The 14,291-nt window shown below is 55.0% G+C and overlaps 1 protein-coding gene across 1 annotated transcript; it reads left to right on the forward strand.

Moving 5' to 3' along the window:
• Nucleotides 1–254: 254 nt before the first annotated feature.
• Nucleotides 255–14,041, forward strand: CSRP2 (cysteine and glycine rich protein 2). The gene is made up of 6 exons (XM_041738912.1): nt 255–382; nt 9,003–9,115; nt 9,286–9,454; nt 12,481–12,610; nt 13,064–13,157; nt 13,734–14,041. The coding sequence occupies exons 2-6, from the start codon at nt 9,004–9,006 to the stop codon at nt 13,808–13,810; spliced, it is 582 nt and encodes a 193-aa protein (XP_041594846.1). The 5' UTR covers nt 255–382; nt 9,003; the 3' UTR covers nt 13,811–14,041.
• Nucleotides 14,042–14,291: the final 250 nt, after the last annotated feature.

The raw sequence follows: 14,291 nt of genomic DNA on the forward strand, positions 1-14,291 counted from the left end.
CCTCCTCTCCCGCCGCCGGGTCCCAGGGGAGGGGGCGGGGCGGGGCGCGGACGCCAGGCCGGCGGGAAACCGCAGGAAGAGGCGGGACTCGGCGCTTTGTCCCCGGGCCCAGGCCGCGGCCGAGCCGAGAGCGGCCCCCGCGGGGCGCCCCAGCCCTCCGAGGGGTCCGGGACGCGCGGGGCGGGGCGGGCTCGCAGACCACGCCCCCGAGTGGGCGGGGCGCCATGGAGGCCACGCCCTCAGGTGGGAGGGGCGGCGCGCAGGCCACGCCCCGGGAGTCTATAAAGGCTGCAGGCGCTCCCCGCGCGGCCCTGGCCTGCCCGCGCCCTGTGCCCCCGGTCCCGCGAGCGCCGTTGGCCTGCGCGGTCTGCGCCCGACTCGAGTGAGTAGTGGCGGCGGGGGAGCCCCCCTCCCGGCCTCCCGCCCCCGGCCCGGGGTCTCCGCCGCCGCGGGGGCTGCCCGGGACTCGGGGGAGCGGGGCGGGGGCTCCGGGGCCGAGCCGCGAGCCTCCCCTGCGGCCCCGGGACACCCGGCGCGGGACCTCGGCCGCCCGACCGCGGCCCGCGCCCCGGCTTTGTCTCGGCTCGCTGCGGCTCAGGTGCAAACCCCGAGCGCGGGCGCGCGGCCCCAGACGCCGCAACAGGTCCCGAGCCGCGCCGCCCGCGTCCGCCGGCTCCACGTCGGCAGCCCCTGGGGGAGGGGTGTCCCCGCGGGGGCGCGTCGCCTGCCCCCCCAACGCCCCCGTCCCCGGCCCCCGACCCCCCTGCCCCGGGCCCATCCCCTGGCTCTTCCCCCTGCCCCCCTGCCCCCCTATCCCCGGCCCCTGACCCTCCCCCTGCCCCGGGCTGCCTCCAGGCACTTCCCCTGCACCCCTGCCCCAGCCCCTACCCCTGGCCCTCCCTCTGCCCTGGGCTGTCCCCAGGCCCTTTCCCTGCCCCGGTCCTTACCCCTGGCCCTTCCCCTGCCCCCCTACCCCTGGCCCTTCCCTTGCACCACTGCCCCGGTCCCTACCCCTGGCCCTTCCCCTGCCCCCCTGCCCGAGCCCATCCCCCAGGCCCTTCCCCTGGCCCCCCTGCCCCATCCGTACCCCTGGCCCTTCCCCCGCCCCCCCCTGTCCCGGGCCTGTCCCCAGGCCCTTCCCCTGCCCCAGCCGGTCCCCCACCCCCCTGCCCCCCCACCCAGACCCCTTGCCCCCAGCCCTGCCTCCGGCCCTTCCCCCCAACCCCCTGCCCCACCCCGACGTTTCTGTAAGGGCATTTGTTTCAATAGTTACCCAAAACGTTTAACCTGTTTTATTTGCAGTCTGCAGACTAAGCACATTTTCACTTTTTTTGTGCTTTCAGTAGAGACAATCTTGTAGTTTGGGGTAGTAATTTTTTAACTCAGGCAGTAAAAGGGGTCTCCTCAGTCCTTTTCTAATTAACCTGTTTGAAAGCTCTACTTAGGAAATGCCAAGAATTCAAATAGGACAACCACACATTTGGCTATAATTTGACTCAGATTTCTCAGGACCGAGATGGCCGATGGGTTTACAAAGCAATCACAGAATTTCAAAACTGCATTCCAAACCATCACTGATCTTATGAAGTGCACCCCGGTCCACCCTCACTGTCCTCGGCCGTTGTTCTCTCCAGCCGACCGCTGCTGGTACTTGATCAATATTTCTGTGTTCTTTCTACTCTGGATTCTAGTTTTCTTTGCTCTTTTAGGGAGAGGTTACAAGAGGCAGGGTCTGCATCTCATCAGTCTTTGAGACTCAGGGTACTTGCCCGGGTGCCTTGAGCACAGCTGGACCAGAGCCAGTATTGGTTAATTGAATGAAGAAAGGAAGGAGTAAGATTGCAATTGTAGGGGATAGATATTTAATTGAACTCAGGCAGGAGATAACATTAGCAGATTTCATCTAAGGTTTCTATCATAAATTTTTAATGGATTCCTCCAAAATGTATTCAAATATTGATTGATAGAAATAGTGATATGCTAAATACTGTGATGAAGGCAATACTCACTGGAGGTCTGATGAACTTGCAAAATAACTTGGATTTGGGGAAAATTGTATTATACACTAAAATAGCAAGAATGTCAGCATAGAATAGACGAGATGGCAATAAATGAGGAGCTTTAGAAGCCTAGCTCTAGCCTCAATATTGCCACCAACTGACCATGGAGATGGGAGCCTCTAATTTTTCTTTCCTGTCAAGAATGAGGTAAATCAAATCAAATGGGCTTCCCCTTGAGGAGAGGAGTCTTGGCTTGGTGAAAAGGGCAGGACTGCCCAGTCCCTAAGTCTTGTGCCAGCTCCAGCACCCACTGGTTTGATGACCTTGGGCAAGTTACTTTTACTCTCTAGCCTTGGCTACTTCATCTTATAAAATGGATGTAATGGCATGTACAGCGGGGTTGTCAGAGGCTTGTTGATCTTGATCTGTGAACAGAGCCCAGCTCAGCCAGGGAGAGATTTCTTGTCATTAGACGCTATTATGAACTTTGCTGCACGGATGGGGAGATGGCCACCAGCGAGAGCCAGCTGAGCAGTAGCTACTGGGCCTTGCCTGGGGGAGGTTTCTTCCCTTTGCAGATATTCACAGGTTTCCTCAAGGCATGACCGATCATTTCCTGGGCTGGTATTTGCATGGCATCCCTGGGGCTCTATGGGTGGGGAGTCTCTAGCCTCCCGTGGGGCCCTGGTAACCCAGAATGGTGATACTCAACTGTTTTTGTCTGGTGGACGCTTCTGGCAGTCCGGTGAAACCTCTGAGCCTTTTTTTTTAAAAAGAAATTTTATTTAAGATTTTATTTATTCATGAGAGACAGAGAGGCAGAGACACAAGCAGAGGGAGAAGCAGGCTCCCCGCGGGGAGCCCGACGCGGGACTGGATCCCAGGACCTCCGGTTCACGCCCTGAGCCCGAGGCAGATGCTCAACCACTGAGTCACCCAGGTGCCCTCAAAAGGTTTTTAAGTGCGTAAAATAAAGTACATGGTACCAAGTTCACCAGTCCCCAGTATTTAAAGGAATCTGTGGTCCCCGTTCAAGCACCCAACTGGGAGTTTTCTCAGACTAGGTGGCGGAGGAGCCTGGCACAAGTTCTGATTGTCAAGAATTTTAAGTTTTGGTGTCAGTCAAGGGGAAGAACCAATAGAGCTATGCTGTGAATCACTCGAAGAGGATATCAGGTTCCTTGCTGTTTTGTTTACTATCTGGTTGTGCCAATTAGTACTACTAATTGTTCTTCACTAATAAAAAAGGACAAATGCCATGTACCCCATTAGGGTCAAATAGCTTCCTGGTTCACTATAGGAAAGAGGGTTCATGGTGGCGTCACAGTACTTCAGAAAGAGAGAAATCCAGAGAGAATCGAATCCTCATGTAGTACAAGAAATGCCCAATTTAAAAAGCACCTGTGGGGACACCTGGGTGGCTCAGTGGTTGAGTGTCTGCCTTTGGCCCAGGGTGTGATCCTGGAGTCCCGGGATCCAGTCCCATATCGGGCTCCCTGCGTGGGGCCTGCTTCTCCCTCTGTCTGTGTCTCTGCTTCCCTCTTTCTCTCTCTGTGTCTCTCATGAATAAATAAAATCTTTTTAAAAAAATTAAAAAATAAAAAAAATAAAAAGCACCTATGCCAGAGCCATGGAAGTCAGTACTATCTCTGTGTTGCCAACAGTGGTTTACTTTTAGCAAAAATCAGTGAAACAAACCCTATAGCTGATTTGAATTTTATTGGTGTTGATTTTTTAAGTTGAACTGGTAATTTTGTTTTGGTTTCAGTTACGAGCCATTTGAGGTCTCTATACCTGAGCTTTTCCACCCATAAAACGGGTATAATGATCATGTCTACCTTGCTCAGTAGGAGAGTTAAATAAGGCAGTATGAGTAAACTACTTAATACAGGTGACACATATAGTAGGTTGTATGTAAGTATTTGTAATCATTATTACCTACCACGTGGCAAGCACTTTTCTAAATGCTTTCCATATATTGTTTAAGCTCAGAACTAGTAAAAAAATCACACAAACAGTAAACTGTTTGAATAATCAAGTATCTCGCAGTGGCAGGTGCTGGGGGCCGGGGTGACCAAACTGACAGCCCAGTTGCATTGTGCTTGCAATATGTGGTCTGGCAAGTGGCATCCAGGTCAAGGAATTTGCTGGAGCCCCTGCTGCAGAGCTAAGTGGAGGAGGCTGTACAGTTAGTCATTGATGGGAGGCTCAGGGGAGCACAGAACTGATGAGAAGAGGGGTCCTCTGCAGTGAGGACAGGCTGAGGCGGTGGAGGGGAACGTCGGGAGCTTTTTGGGGAAAGCAGCAGGTTGGGGGTGAGCCGGGCGGGAGGGGACGCGGGTGGGCCTTCCTGCCCACGGGTCGTGGGGCAACTTGGGGCGAGAGTCTCGGGCGGCGACGTGGTCTCAACCCTTCATCACATAGGGTGTCTGGGGCCACGAGGCCGGGGACCCCCGCAGGTGGCCTCCCGCGTGGCCTCAGCGCCGTCTACGTGCCCCACCTGCATACCAGGGGTCTTAGGCACCTGCTTCCCCACTGAACCCCCAGACTGCAGGCCTCTGCATGCGGCATCTGGGGGGCTTCAGATGGTATTTATTCACGAGAGACACCAAGAGGGGACTGATCCCGGGACCCTGGGGCACAGCCCCGCCGCTGAGCCCCGGGCACCCCTGTCTGCAGAGCCTCGACAGGACCCAGACCCTTGAGCCGCAGCCCCCGGAGCCCAGCATCACCCATCGCCCGGGGAAGCGGAGGGTGCGTCCAGGACGGGTCCCTTCCTGCCCCCTCTGCATCCCAGGTCGCTGTCCCCATATCCCCGTGCATCGTTCTGCGGCCAGAGCAGAAGTCCCCGACGCGGGCCCGTCCCCAGCCTGGCTCAGTAGACGCTGGCTTAGCCCACGCGCGTGGAACCTCCACGCAGGAGAGCGTGGCGCGGGGGGGCAGGAGCTGCCCCCCCCACTTGTGAACAGGAGGGAAGTTCGGGGGAGCAGAGAGCCAGTTGCCCTGATGGGAGGGACGTGGGGTGCCTCCTACAAGCATTTTTTCCATCTCACCCTCTTGATAACTGTAAGGAAGACACGTTATCCTCACCTCGCAGACGAAGGAAATGACGCTGTGTCGACTCCCAAATCCATGCTCTGGCTGTGGCCTGAGGCTGCGTGGCCTTGGAGATTTGGCTCCGGCAGAAGGGGCCACCGGGACAGGGGCTGAGCCCTGAGCCCTGAAGCCCCTCCTGGTCGGCATATCCCCTAGAGAAGGGAGGCGGGCTAACCAGATGGCCTGGGGAGCAGACCGAAACATTTTTAGAATGGGCTCGGAGGAAAGCTTCATCTCCGACCAAACTACAACTCTCTGATCCTGCAAAAAAATCACTGTAACTCAGGACCAGGCTACTCATTTACATGATCTTTAGTGACCCCGCCCGATGGGCCTCAGGATGAAGCCAGTTTATGATGGATGTCCCTTTCAGGAGACTGGATTCTAGCCCGATTCTAGTGTCATAACCAAACCCTGTATGTAGCAAGAAAACGTCAAAGCTTCTGGAAGTATTTAGGATCTGGGTTCATAGACCCGATTCACTCCAAGCCTCTGGTATCGGAGCGAATAATTTAAACTCTTAAGTGGTGACGTGTAGACTCTGGATTCACAGATTCAAGACTCTTAGAATCTAAAATAAGACGGTAAATGCAGAACAGGTGGCGTGGGAATGACCTGTGTGGTCATTCTGTGGCTCCCGTTGCTTATCTAGGGAATGAGGTAACTTTAGCACGAGGTGACTCAGATGTGGATGACGGTCATTTTCTCCTAGGGGTGAGTCTCATGAAATTTTGGGTGGTGTCTTTGCCTGGGGAGAAGCAGCAAAAAAATTGCATCAGGGGGTTCAGATGTAAAGCAAGCTTTTTAATCTAACACTTGGCATTAGAATTCCCTCAGACTTTGAAAAACTCCCAACAGACTGAGAAACCGAGAAGCCTGTGTTTGGCTTGTGCGAGACGTGTGTCAGGTGGGATTCCAGGCCTCCTGTCACCGTTCTGCAAACGAATGCACAGGCCTGGGGCACACGCGGCCTGGGTCACTCAGTGCAAATCCACTGCTGGGACGCGGGGCGGCCATCGTGCAGAGGTGCGGCCCAAGGCTCATAGGAGCCACAAAGCTTCACAGTCGTTGTCTGCACAGCAGGGCCAGGAGTGACACATGGAAGATCATCCAAAGTCAGGAGACGTCCGTCAGCGTCACCCTAAGAGTGTAAATTTGAACTTCATTTCTGAGTCGCTGCAAAGGGAACCCTCAGGACGGTTGCAGTGTGTTCTTCCCCCGGGAAGATCCACGGCGCGACCAGTCAGCTGAGTCTTTTCTCCAGCCTGTTTGTCACTGGGAGCCGTGCTCTTCTGCAGCGGGTTTGCCGGCTGGAAGACTGAGGGCAGGAGGGACAGCAATGGGGCCAGGACATTCGCTTACCTCCCTTTACCTTCACAGCATTTGCTGGGTAGCGAGCTACCCGTCCCTATTTTACGGATGAGAAAACGAAGGCCAAAGTCGCACAACCATTTTCACAGTGCTGCTAAGCCACATCCGTCCAAGCCAGCCTTCCTCCCTCCCTCCTTCCCCTCCTTTCTTTCCGTTCAAAAATATTCCAGACATACTGTAGGGAACACCCAGCCCCCCGGTATCCAACATAAGGAACCACACACACGCCCGGCCGAAGCTTTGCAAGGAGGCTCTTCTGTTATACCATCGGCTTGGACCATGGGGAGGGTTATTTAGAAATCCTCAGGAAAGCCCTGAACCCCGGTGAAGCTTTTAGAGTTAAGGACTTGGGAATTTTACTTAGAATCCAAATTTTTTACTTAGAATTTTTTTACTTAGAATTCAAAAATGTGACAAGGAGAAGTAGACCAGTGCTGCCTCCGTCTCGATAAGCATAAGATGGAATTGGGAATTGTACGGACGATTGCAAAAGGGAGAATTCCTTAAAACCACAGAAGTCACTTTGATTTGTGCCAAGGACTCTGGTAGGTGGAATGGGGTAGACAGAGATGTGGTCCCCGCCCTCGAGGGGAAGAAGCTGTTAACAGAGTAGGCTGAATGGTGCGGCCCTTTGATGGGTATTTCCTGAAAAGTGACTCACTTGGCTGGGGTGGCATGCGCGGTACAAATCGGACCTGACTTACAAGAAGTGAACTCAAGTAACCGTGAATTACATAAAGGAGAGATCTTGCCTGTTTAAAAGTCCAGACTGCTCTTTAGTGGAGAGTAACATAAAGTGATGAGTTTTCGAAAACTGTATTTTCAAATGCTATTCGGAGATAACCCAAGAGGGCATTAGCCTTGATGGAGATCTGGTTCCTTATTGGGGATGGCACCGAGATAAACAGGTGTGAACATAGAAAATACACATTGACGTCGAATAGTACACTTCCTGAGAAACGCCTTGACAATAACCAGGTATTTTAAAAGCCAGCTGGGCTGTTGATCCGTGGGATCCAGTTTTAAATAATCGCAAGGCCATTCGTTACCTACAAGCCTGAATTTGGTTTTAGGTTTCCCCTGGAATCACGAGGTCCTTCCGGCAGATGTCTGTGGCATCTCCGAGCATTCCAGAACTCTGGTAACTCTGGAGCGGTGGGGTAAAGCCCGTATCCCTAATCGCAGTGCAGGCTCAAGCCAGCGCAGGCCGCTGGAGCCAGGCTTTGTGGCCGAGGGCGCACAGTGAGGCTCAGATTTCCCTGCGGACGCTAACAGTGGCGACCTGTGTCCAGGGAAGGGGGTCAGAGGTGTATGCCGCTCCTAGGGGAGAGCCTGCAGGCCTGGTCCGGCGCTGCTGCCCATCTCCCAGGAGGCCTTCGCGGGAGGCTGTGACTTTTGCAGATGCTTGGAATTACCTGGGCCCCCTCGGAAGACGGAAGGAGGCTCAGAAGGCAACTCAGTGGCTCCTGTAGTGTCCGGGGTGGGGCGAGACACAGCTGCAAGGTGTCAGAACCTCGTCTGTCCCTTTTCTTCTGTGCTGGCTTCGGTCTTAGGCTCTTCTTACGATGGTCAGACAGCGGCCAGCGGATCTGCCCCTGCAGCCACACCGTCCTAAGCCAAAGCTGGGTCTTTAACTTCACTGACCTGCCTCGGGGTCGTGTGCCCATTCTCCCAGCAATCACTGGGGTGAGGGCACTGGGGAGAGGGCGGAGGAAGCAGCGGCCTCATTGCCATGACCGAGTGCCCGGCCCTGGAGTTGAGGGTGGGGTCCATGCCATCTGCACCAGTGTTTCTCAAACTTTCTGGTAAAGGACCGTTTTTTTGGTTTTTTTTTCCCCTGGTTTTAATTTCCAAGTACAGGTTGATTCTCTGATTCTATGCTGTTCAACAGGATGGGTCCCCTGATCATGCTCTTGATTGTTGGGACGTAAAATTATTAAGGTTTTATGGGACTCCTGGGGGCTCAGTGCTTGAGCCTCTCTGCCTTTGGTTCAGGGCGTGACCCCGGGGTCCCGGGATCGGGTCCGCGTTAGGCTCCCTGCGTGGGGCCTGCGCCTCCGTCGGCCTGTGTCTCTGCCTCTCTCAGGAGTGAAATAATCAAATCTTTAAAAGATGATAAAGTCTGTAAATTCTCAGCTGAATTTCATCAGGAACTGGGGAGGCCTGGTGGACCATCCTAGGAGACCACATGTAGTAAATACTTTTCTAAAGCCCGTGGGCCTAGAAAGGGACATCGCTTCCCTGGAGGAATCTGGGGGGATGTGGGACCAGAAGGGGGAGGGGGTTCCGGGCACCGGCTTTCCCGGAGGCCCCGCCTTGGCCTTCAGGGCTCCTGGGGCCCCGTCCCAGGTCCTTGGGTGTCGGGACGGGCGGAGGGGGGTGGGACGGGGGTGAGGGGGATGGGCTGGAGGATGGGCCGGAGGGCGGCGGGGGGGCTACTGGAGGGGGGATGCGCTGCGGGCTCGGCCCCTTCCGCAAGGCGCCCCGGGCGGGGGGGGGGGGGGCCCTTCTCCCTGACGAGCCCTTCTCCCGCAGGATGCCCGTGTGGGGAGGTGGAAACCGGTGCGCGGCCTGCGGGGGGACCGTGTACCACGCAGAGGAGGTGCAGTGTGACGGCAGGAGCTTCCATCGCTGCTGCTTCCTGTGCAGTGAGTCCGCTCCCCCCCGCCCCCGCACCGCGTGACGGCCCCGTGCACCCGCCCCCCCCTCCCCCCCTCGGCCTCGGGTCACCAGGGGGCAGCGTCCGGCCTCGGCATCCCCAGGAGAAGGGCCGCGCGGCGCCCCTGAAGGCCTGACCTCCCTGACCTCTTCCCCGCAGTGGTTTGCAGGAAAAACCTGGACAGCACGACGGTGGCGATTCACGACGAGGAGATCTACTGCCGGTCATGCTACGGGAAGAAGTACGGGCCCAAGGGCTACGGCTACGGGCAGGGCGCGGGCACGCTGAGCACCGACCGCGGCGAGAGGCTGGGCATCAAGCCCGAGAGGTGGGCGCCTGCCCCGGGGGACGGGGGACGGGGGACGGGGGACGGGGGACGGGGCACCGCCCAGGGCCGGCCCCAGTCAGCCCAATTGTGCCAGTTTTCTAGTATCAACAAGAGACTGTTCTGTAAGCTTGAAAAGGACAGGCTGGGACCTGAAAAAAATCCTTGATTATTCCAGTGACAGCAGTTCCCAGTGTATCAAGGAGCCCTGTTCTCAGAAGCACGTGGCTTACATTTACCCCAGACCAGGGGGCAGGCATCAGATGAGACAGAAAGGCAAGGGTCTGAGTCATGGGACACCCAGTCACCTGCAGGGAAGCAGTCAGTGAAAAGTCCTGGCCACTCACCACTCCTTCCACCTCAGGCTACTTCACCAAGCAAGGACTTTAACCTAAAAACTCTTACTTAAAAATTGGAATTATTTCCTGCTTTTGAATGAGAGACTAGTACTAATTTTTTTTTTAAAGATTTTATTTATTTATTCATGAGAGACACAGAGAAAGAGAGAGAGGCAGAGACCCAGGCAGAGGGAGAAGCAGGCTCCATGCAGGGAGCCCGACGTGGGACTCAATCCAGGGTCTCCAGGATCAGGCCCTGGGCTGAAGGCAGCACTAAACCACTGAGGCACCCCGGCTGCCCAGTGTTAAATTTTAAAAGGTTCCAGTACCTAAATAGCAAGATGCTAATTCTGCTAACTTTCACTTTGTATTTCATGTTCAGGCTACATAATTTCTTCATTTGCAATTCCCTCTTAATTCCTATTTTTGGCCCAATGACTCACTCTTTTGAACTTCACGTTTTTCACAAACATTTTATATCAAAGAAGCCAAAACTGGTGTAATATTCCAACAAGACGACCTTTTGTTGGACAAGACCATTAATCACGCTCTGTGAGCTGGCCGCCGTGCAATGTCAACACGTTACCTCGTATAATCCTCGCAACCTGACAGCGTAGGCTTTCCCGTCTTAACAAATTCAAACAATGAAAATTATGTGATTTGTCTACAGTCACGTTGCTGCTTAACTGTAGAGGCTGGAAAGGAACCTGGTGTAACCCCAAAGCTGACCATCTCAAACACAGTGCATCATGGGTTTGCCTGAAATAATCCTTAGCGCCTGTTGCCTGCGGAACGGTTATGTTCATTACACATAATCCATACAGCACCTCTGTAGATACTGTCGTCTGTATTCTACAGACAGGACGCTGAGGCTCAGGTCACAGGGAAGTGACACAGCCAGGATCTGACCCCGTGTCCATTGGTGCCCACACCTGTGCTCTTTCCCCTGCATGGGGGCCCACCTGTCCATTCTTCGGGTCTTTTCCACACTCAGACTTCCTGAGCCCCGGTGCCCTGTCGTGCACCTGTACGGGGCTGACCCCGTGCTGCGTGCCATCGCCTGTGGGAGCCCGGCTTACCATGGTCTTTGTTAAAAGTCCATTGTTCTTGTTCTGCTCTCCTGGCCAGCTTGTTCAGATCCATTCTTGTATTCCGAGTTTTATTTCAAGTCTTTCAAAACACATCTACCTAGACACCTTCCCCCCAGTGAAACCAAATTCATCCGTAATCCCAAAAGTCATGGTCTTAAAGTTGCAGACCAGTGGGCCCTCCGCCCGCTTCTCCACCTTCTCCAGTAACTGGCGAGCCCCCTGTGCTGGCCCGGCCACCTGTGCCCTTGCCGCCTCCCCGGCTTGGCCTGGCCACATACGAGGACCAGATGTGGAGGATTCCTTTTCCAGAAGCCACTCCTCGTGACTGGAGTCTGGGAGCACCTTGGCCTGGAGCACCCTTAGGGCTGTGGTGCCGATGGCACATGGGGACCGTAGATTGTCACGGGATCCCCTGGGGAGGCAGCAGCCTTGGGTGGGCAGGGATATTCCGAGGCGGGACTGCCCTTTTCAGCTCAGACTCCTGGCCATCCAGATTCCCTGGCTCGGCAGCGAGTTACGTCCCAGCAGAGCCGTGGGGTTAGTCATCCGCAGCCTCCCGGGTCATTCGCTCAGAGGCGGGAGATGATCTCCACTAAGTTCTTATTAACAAGATGTGTTGGAAATTTTTCTTGGGAGACTCCTAATCCAAATGAGTATCCCGGTGAACACCTTCTAAAGATCACTCTTGAAGGGAAGTAGGGACGCCCGGGGGGCTCAGCGGTTGGGCGTCTGCCTTCAGCCCAGGGGTAACCCTGGAGTCCCAGGATCGAGTCCCCCATTGGGCTCCCCGCAGGGAGCCTGCTTCTCCCTCTGCCTGGGTCTCTGCCTCTCTATCTCACGAATAAGTGATAAAATATTTTTTTTTAAAGGGGGGGAAGTATATACAATAGGTTGTAGAATTTTTTTAAAAATGCATACATTAGGGGCGACTGGGAACCTTGATACACGGGCCGGTACCGCGCTGGTATCTGCTGCGCAGAATGAGGCTTCCAGTGAGCCCGGCGAACACGGTTCCATAAATGCCACACACGGAAGGCCTCACGCGGGGTGCATGACCCAGCGAAGGTGAACGGATGAAGGCACAGGTGGAGCGTTGGAATACGTTGTTTTATGAAAAGGCAGCATTTATAAATGAACATTTTATTTTAAAAACGTATGTGACAAACTATAATCAGGAAAAAAAAAAACAAACCTGTTTTTCCAACGGGAGAAACGGGACACCTGTGCCACGTGCCGCTGTCCTCTGACCTTCCCGTGTCCGAGCCCTCACGCTGTGGAGTAGACACCCCTGTGTAGTGAAGGGGGAGCTCACGAAAGAAAGCGGGGAAAACCGGGTTTCCCCCCTTGGAGAGAAGGGAGCCGAACAGCACGGAGCAGAGAGGGACCTCGGGCTGCACCGGGCAGAGATGGACCTCGGTGCAAGCTTTTCCTCCGATGGAGCGCTGGAGTCGCACCTCCTACCTCGGGGACCCCCGCTGTGGTCCCTGCCTGTCACTGACCTACCACAAGGAGCCTCGGTAGCAGCGACTGCTGGCCGGTGGGGTGGGACGCCTGGCACCAGGTCACCGCCGCTCAGCCCTGCTGTGTCCCCCCCCCCCAGTGCGCCGCCTCACAGGCCCACGACGAACCCCAACACTTCTAAGTTTGCTCAGAAATTCGGAGGCGCTGAGAAGTGCTCCCGCTGCGGGGACGCCGTGTACGCAGCTGAGAAGATCATCGGAGCCGGGAAGGTAGGGTGCTGGGCCCCCCTGCCCCCCCACCCCAGCTCCCTTCCAGGACTAAACAAGCCCCTTGGATTCGGGTCTTAGATTTCCCACCCAAGTCGTTGACGTCTTGAAGCAGTGCCCTCACTCGGCAAACCTCCTCTCTGCTTGAAAGAAACCTGTTTTCAGACGGGGCGCCCCGAACCCCAGACCTGCCGGGTGATGCCAAGTGTCGGGAAGCCCAGGTGCTTTCTCCGTACGGCCCCCACCTCGGAGCGGGGAGCAGCCCTTGCCAGGGGTGCCTCGGGCCGGGCCCGTGCAGCCGGCACCTGGCCCTCCTGCCCGCGAGCAAGCGTGCAGGTGCCTGTGTGCAGGTGCTGGGGCAGGGGTGGGGGCGGGGGAGGGGCTCACTGCTCCTGAGCCGGGTGGGCCGTGCCGCAGGAGCCCGGGCCCTCAGACTGCCTCAATGGTCTCTTCCAGCCCTGGCACAAAAACTGTTTCCGGTGTGCCAAGTGTGGGAAGAGTCTCGAATCAACAACTTTGACTGAGAAAGAAGGTGAAATCTATTGTAAAGGTAAAATTAATTTATGTGTTTACGCCCATCTGAGTATCCCACACTGGTCATGGGTCAAGGAAATGTCACCAGCATTTAAAGACAAAAAAGACCCCAGCTCTGGCAGTGGGGAAAGGTGAGACTGCCACTATTTGAAAATAGAGGATCTTGAGGTGCTTGCAGGTAGCAGAGACCCACAGAACAGTTTGAGAGGATGCAATAAAGCCATGTTCTGGTCCAACTCCCCAGAAGATCAGACAAAAAGCCCTCAGTATGGAGTCTTTTTCACCTGTTTTCAGCAGAGCATGAAGCTCTGAAGGTAACAGACAAATCTGTAACTTGCCCGGCCCGATTTTTTTATGCTTGTAACTCAAGTAGGACCATGAGCCGAATACTGGGGAATCAAAATGTTTGGACTAACCTTTGCGGCTCTGAGATCTTTAATACATCGCTTCGTTCTAGATCTTAAATAAGTTGAACTCTGGGTCGCGGCAAACTTTTTTTTTAGACTTACAAGGTTTTGTGTCGTTTTGTGGGTCTTAAGCAATGCTAGCAAAACTTAATGGTCTCCCACTGTCTCTCCCCTTTCTTTTGTAGGATGCTATGCAAAGAACTTTGGGCCCAAGGGATTTGGCTATGGCCAAGGAGCAGGAGCCCTTGTTCACGCCCAGTGAAGGTGTAAACCCAGAACCAAGATCACACACGGAGAATCGCTACATCACCTAGGCACAGATGACCCAACACTTAACTACTGTGAAATCGTGCCAGCACTTGAGTACCGTCTGTTGTCCCCTATGCGGACAGGCTGGCTGACTTGCAGGAGGAGAGCACTGTATCCGTTTGCTTTATTCGTCAGCATTCCCAAGAATTGTTTCTTTTACATGTTAAATAAAACTTCAGCTTGATTTGGTGAGTGTCTCTCAGTCAGCCTTTTGGAGAAGGAGCTGGGATTTCAGGTTGTAGAAAGTCACCTGAGTCCCTACCTGCATTTTAGTGGTTCAGGAGGGTCCACCTCATTACACAGGCGACTTACTAGGCTAATGTCTACACTCCAGCTGGTGGAAGAGATTATTTAACCTGACAAGTAGGCCTCGAGAGTGAGGGTTGCCAGGCAACGGGTTCTAGCCCTTCAGAGTCGGCATTCAGGGCCTCTTC

This window comes from Vulpes lagopus, chromosome 23, assembly GCF_018345385.1.
Source record: "Vulpes lagopus strain Blue_001 chromosome 23, ASM1834538v1, whole genome shotgun sequence".
Lineage (NCBI taxonomy): Eukaryota > Metazoa > Chordata > Mammalia > Carnivora > Canidae > Vulpes > Vulpes lagopus.

Excerpts from the sequence above, each read along its gene's own strand:
- CSRP2 (XM_041738912.1), top strand. The coding sequence starts at position 9,004 with ATGCCCGTGTGGGGAGGTGGAAACCGGTGCGCGGCCTGCGGGGGGACC. Across the intron at positions 9,116-9,285 it reads TCGCTGCTGCTTCCTGTGCA|TGGTTTGCAGGAAAAACCTG; the intron begins GTGAGTCCGCTC and ends TCTTCCCCGCAG. Across the intron at positions 13,158-13,733 it reads AGGTGAAATCTATTGTAAAG|GATGCTATGCAAAGAACTTT; the intron begins GTAAAATTAATT and ends TTTCTTTTGTAG.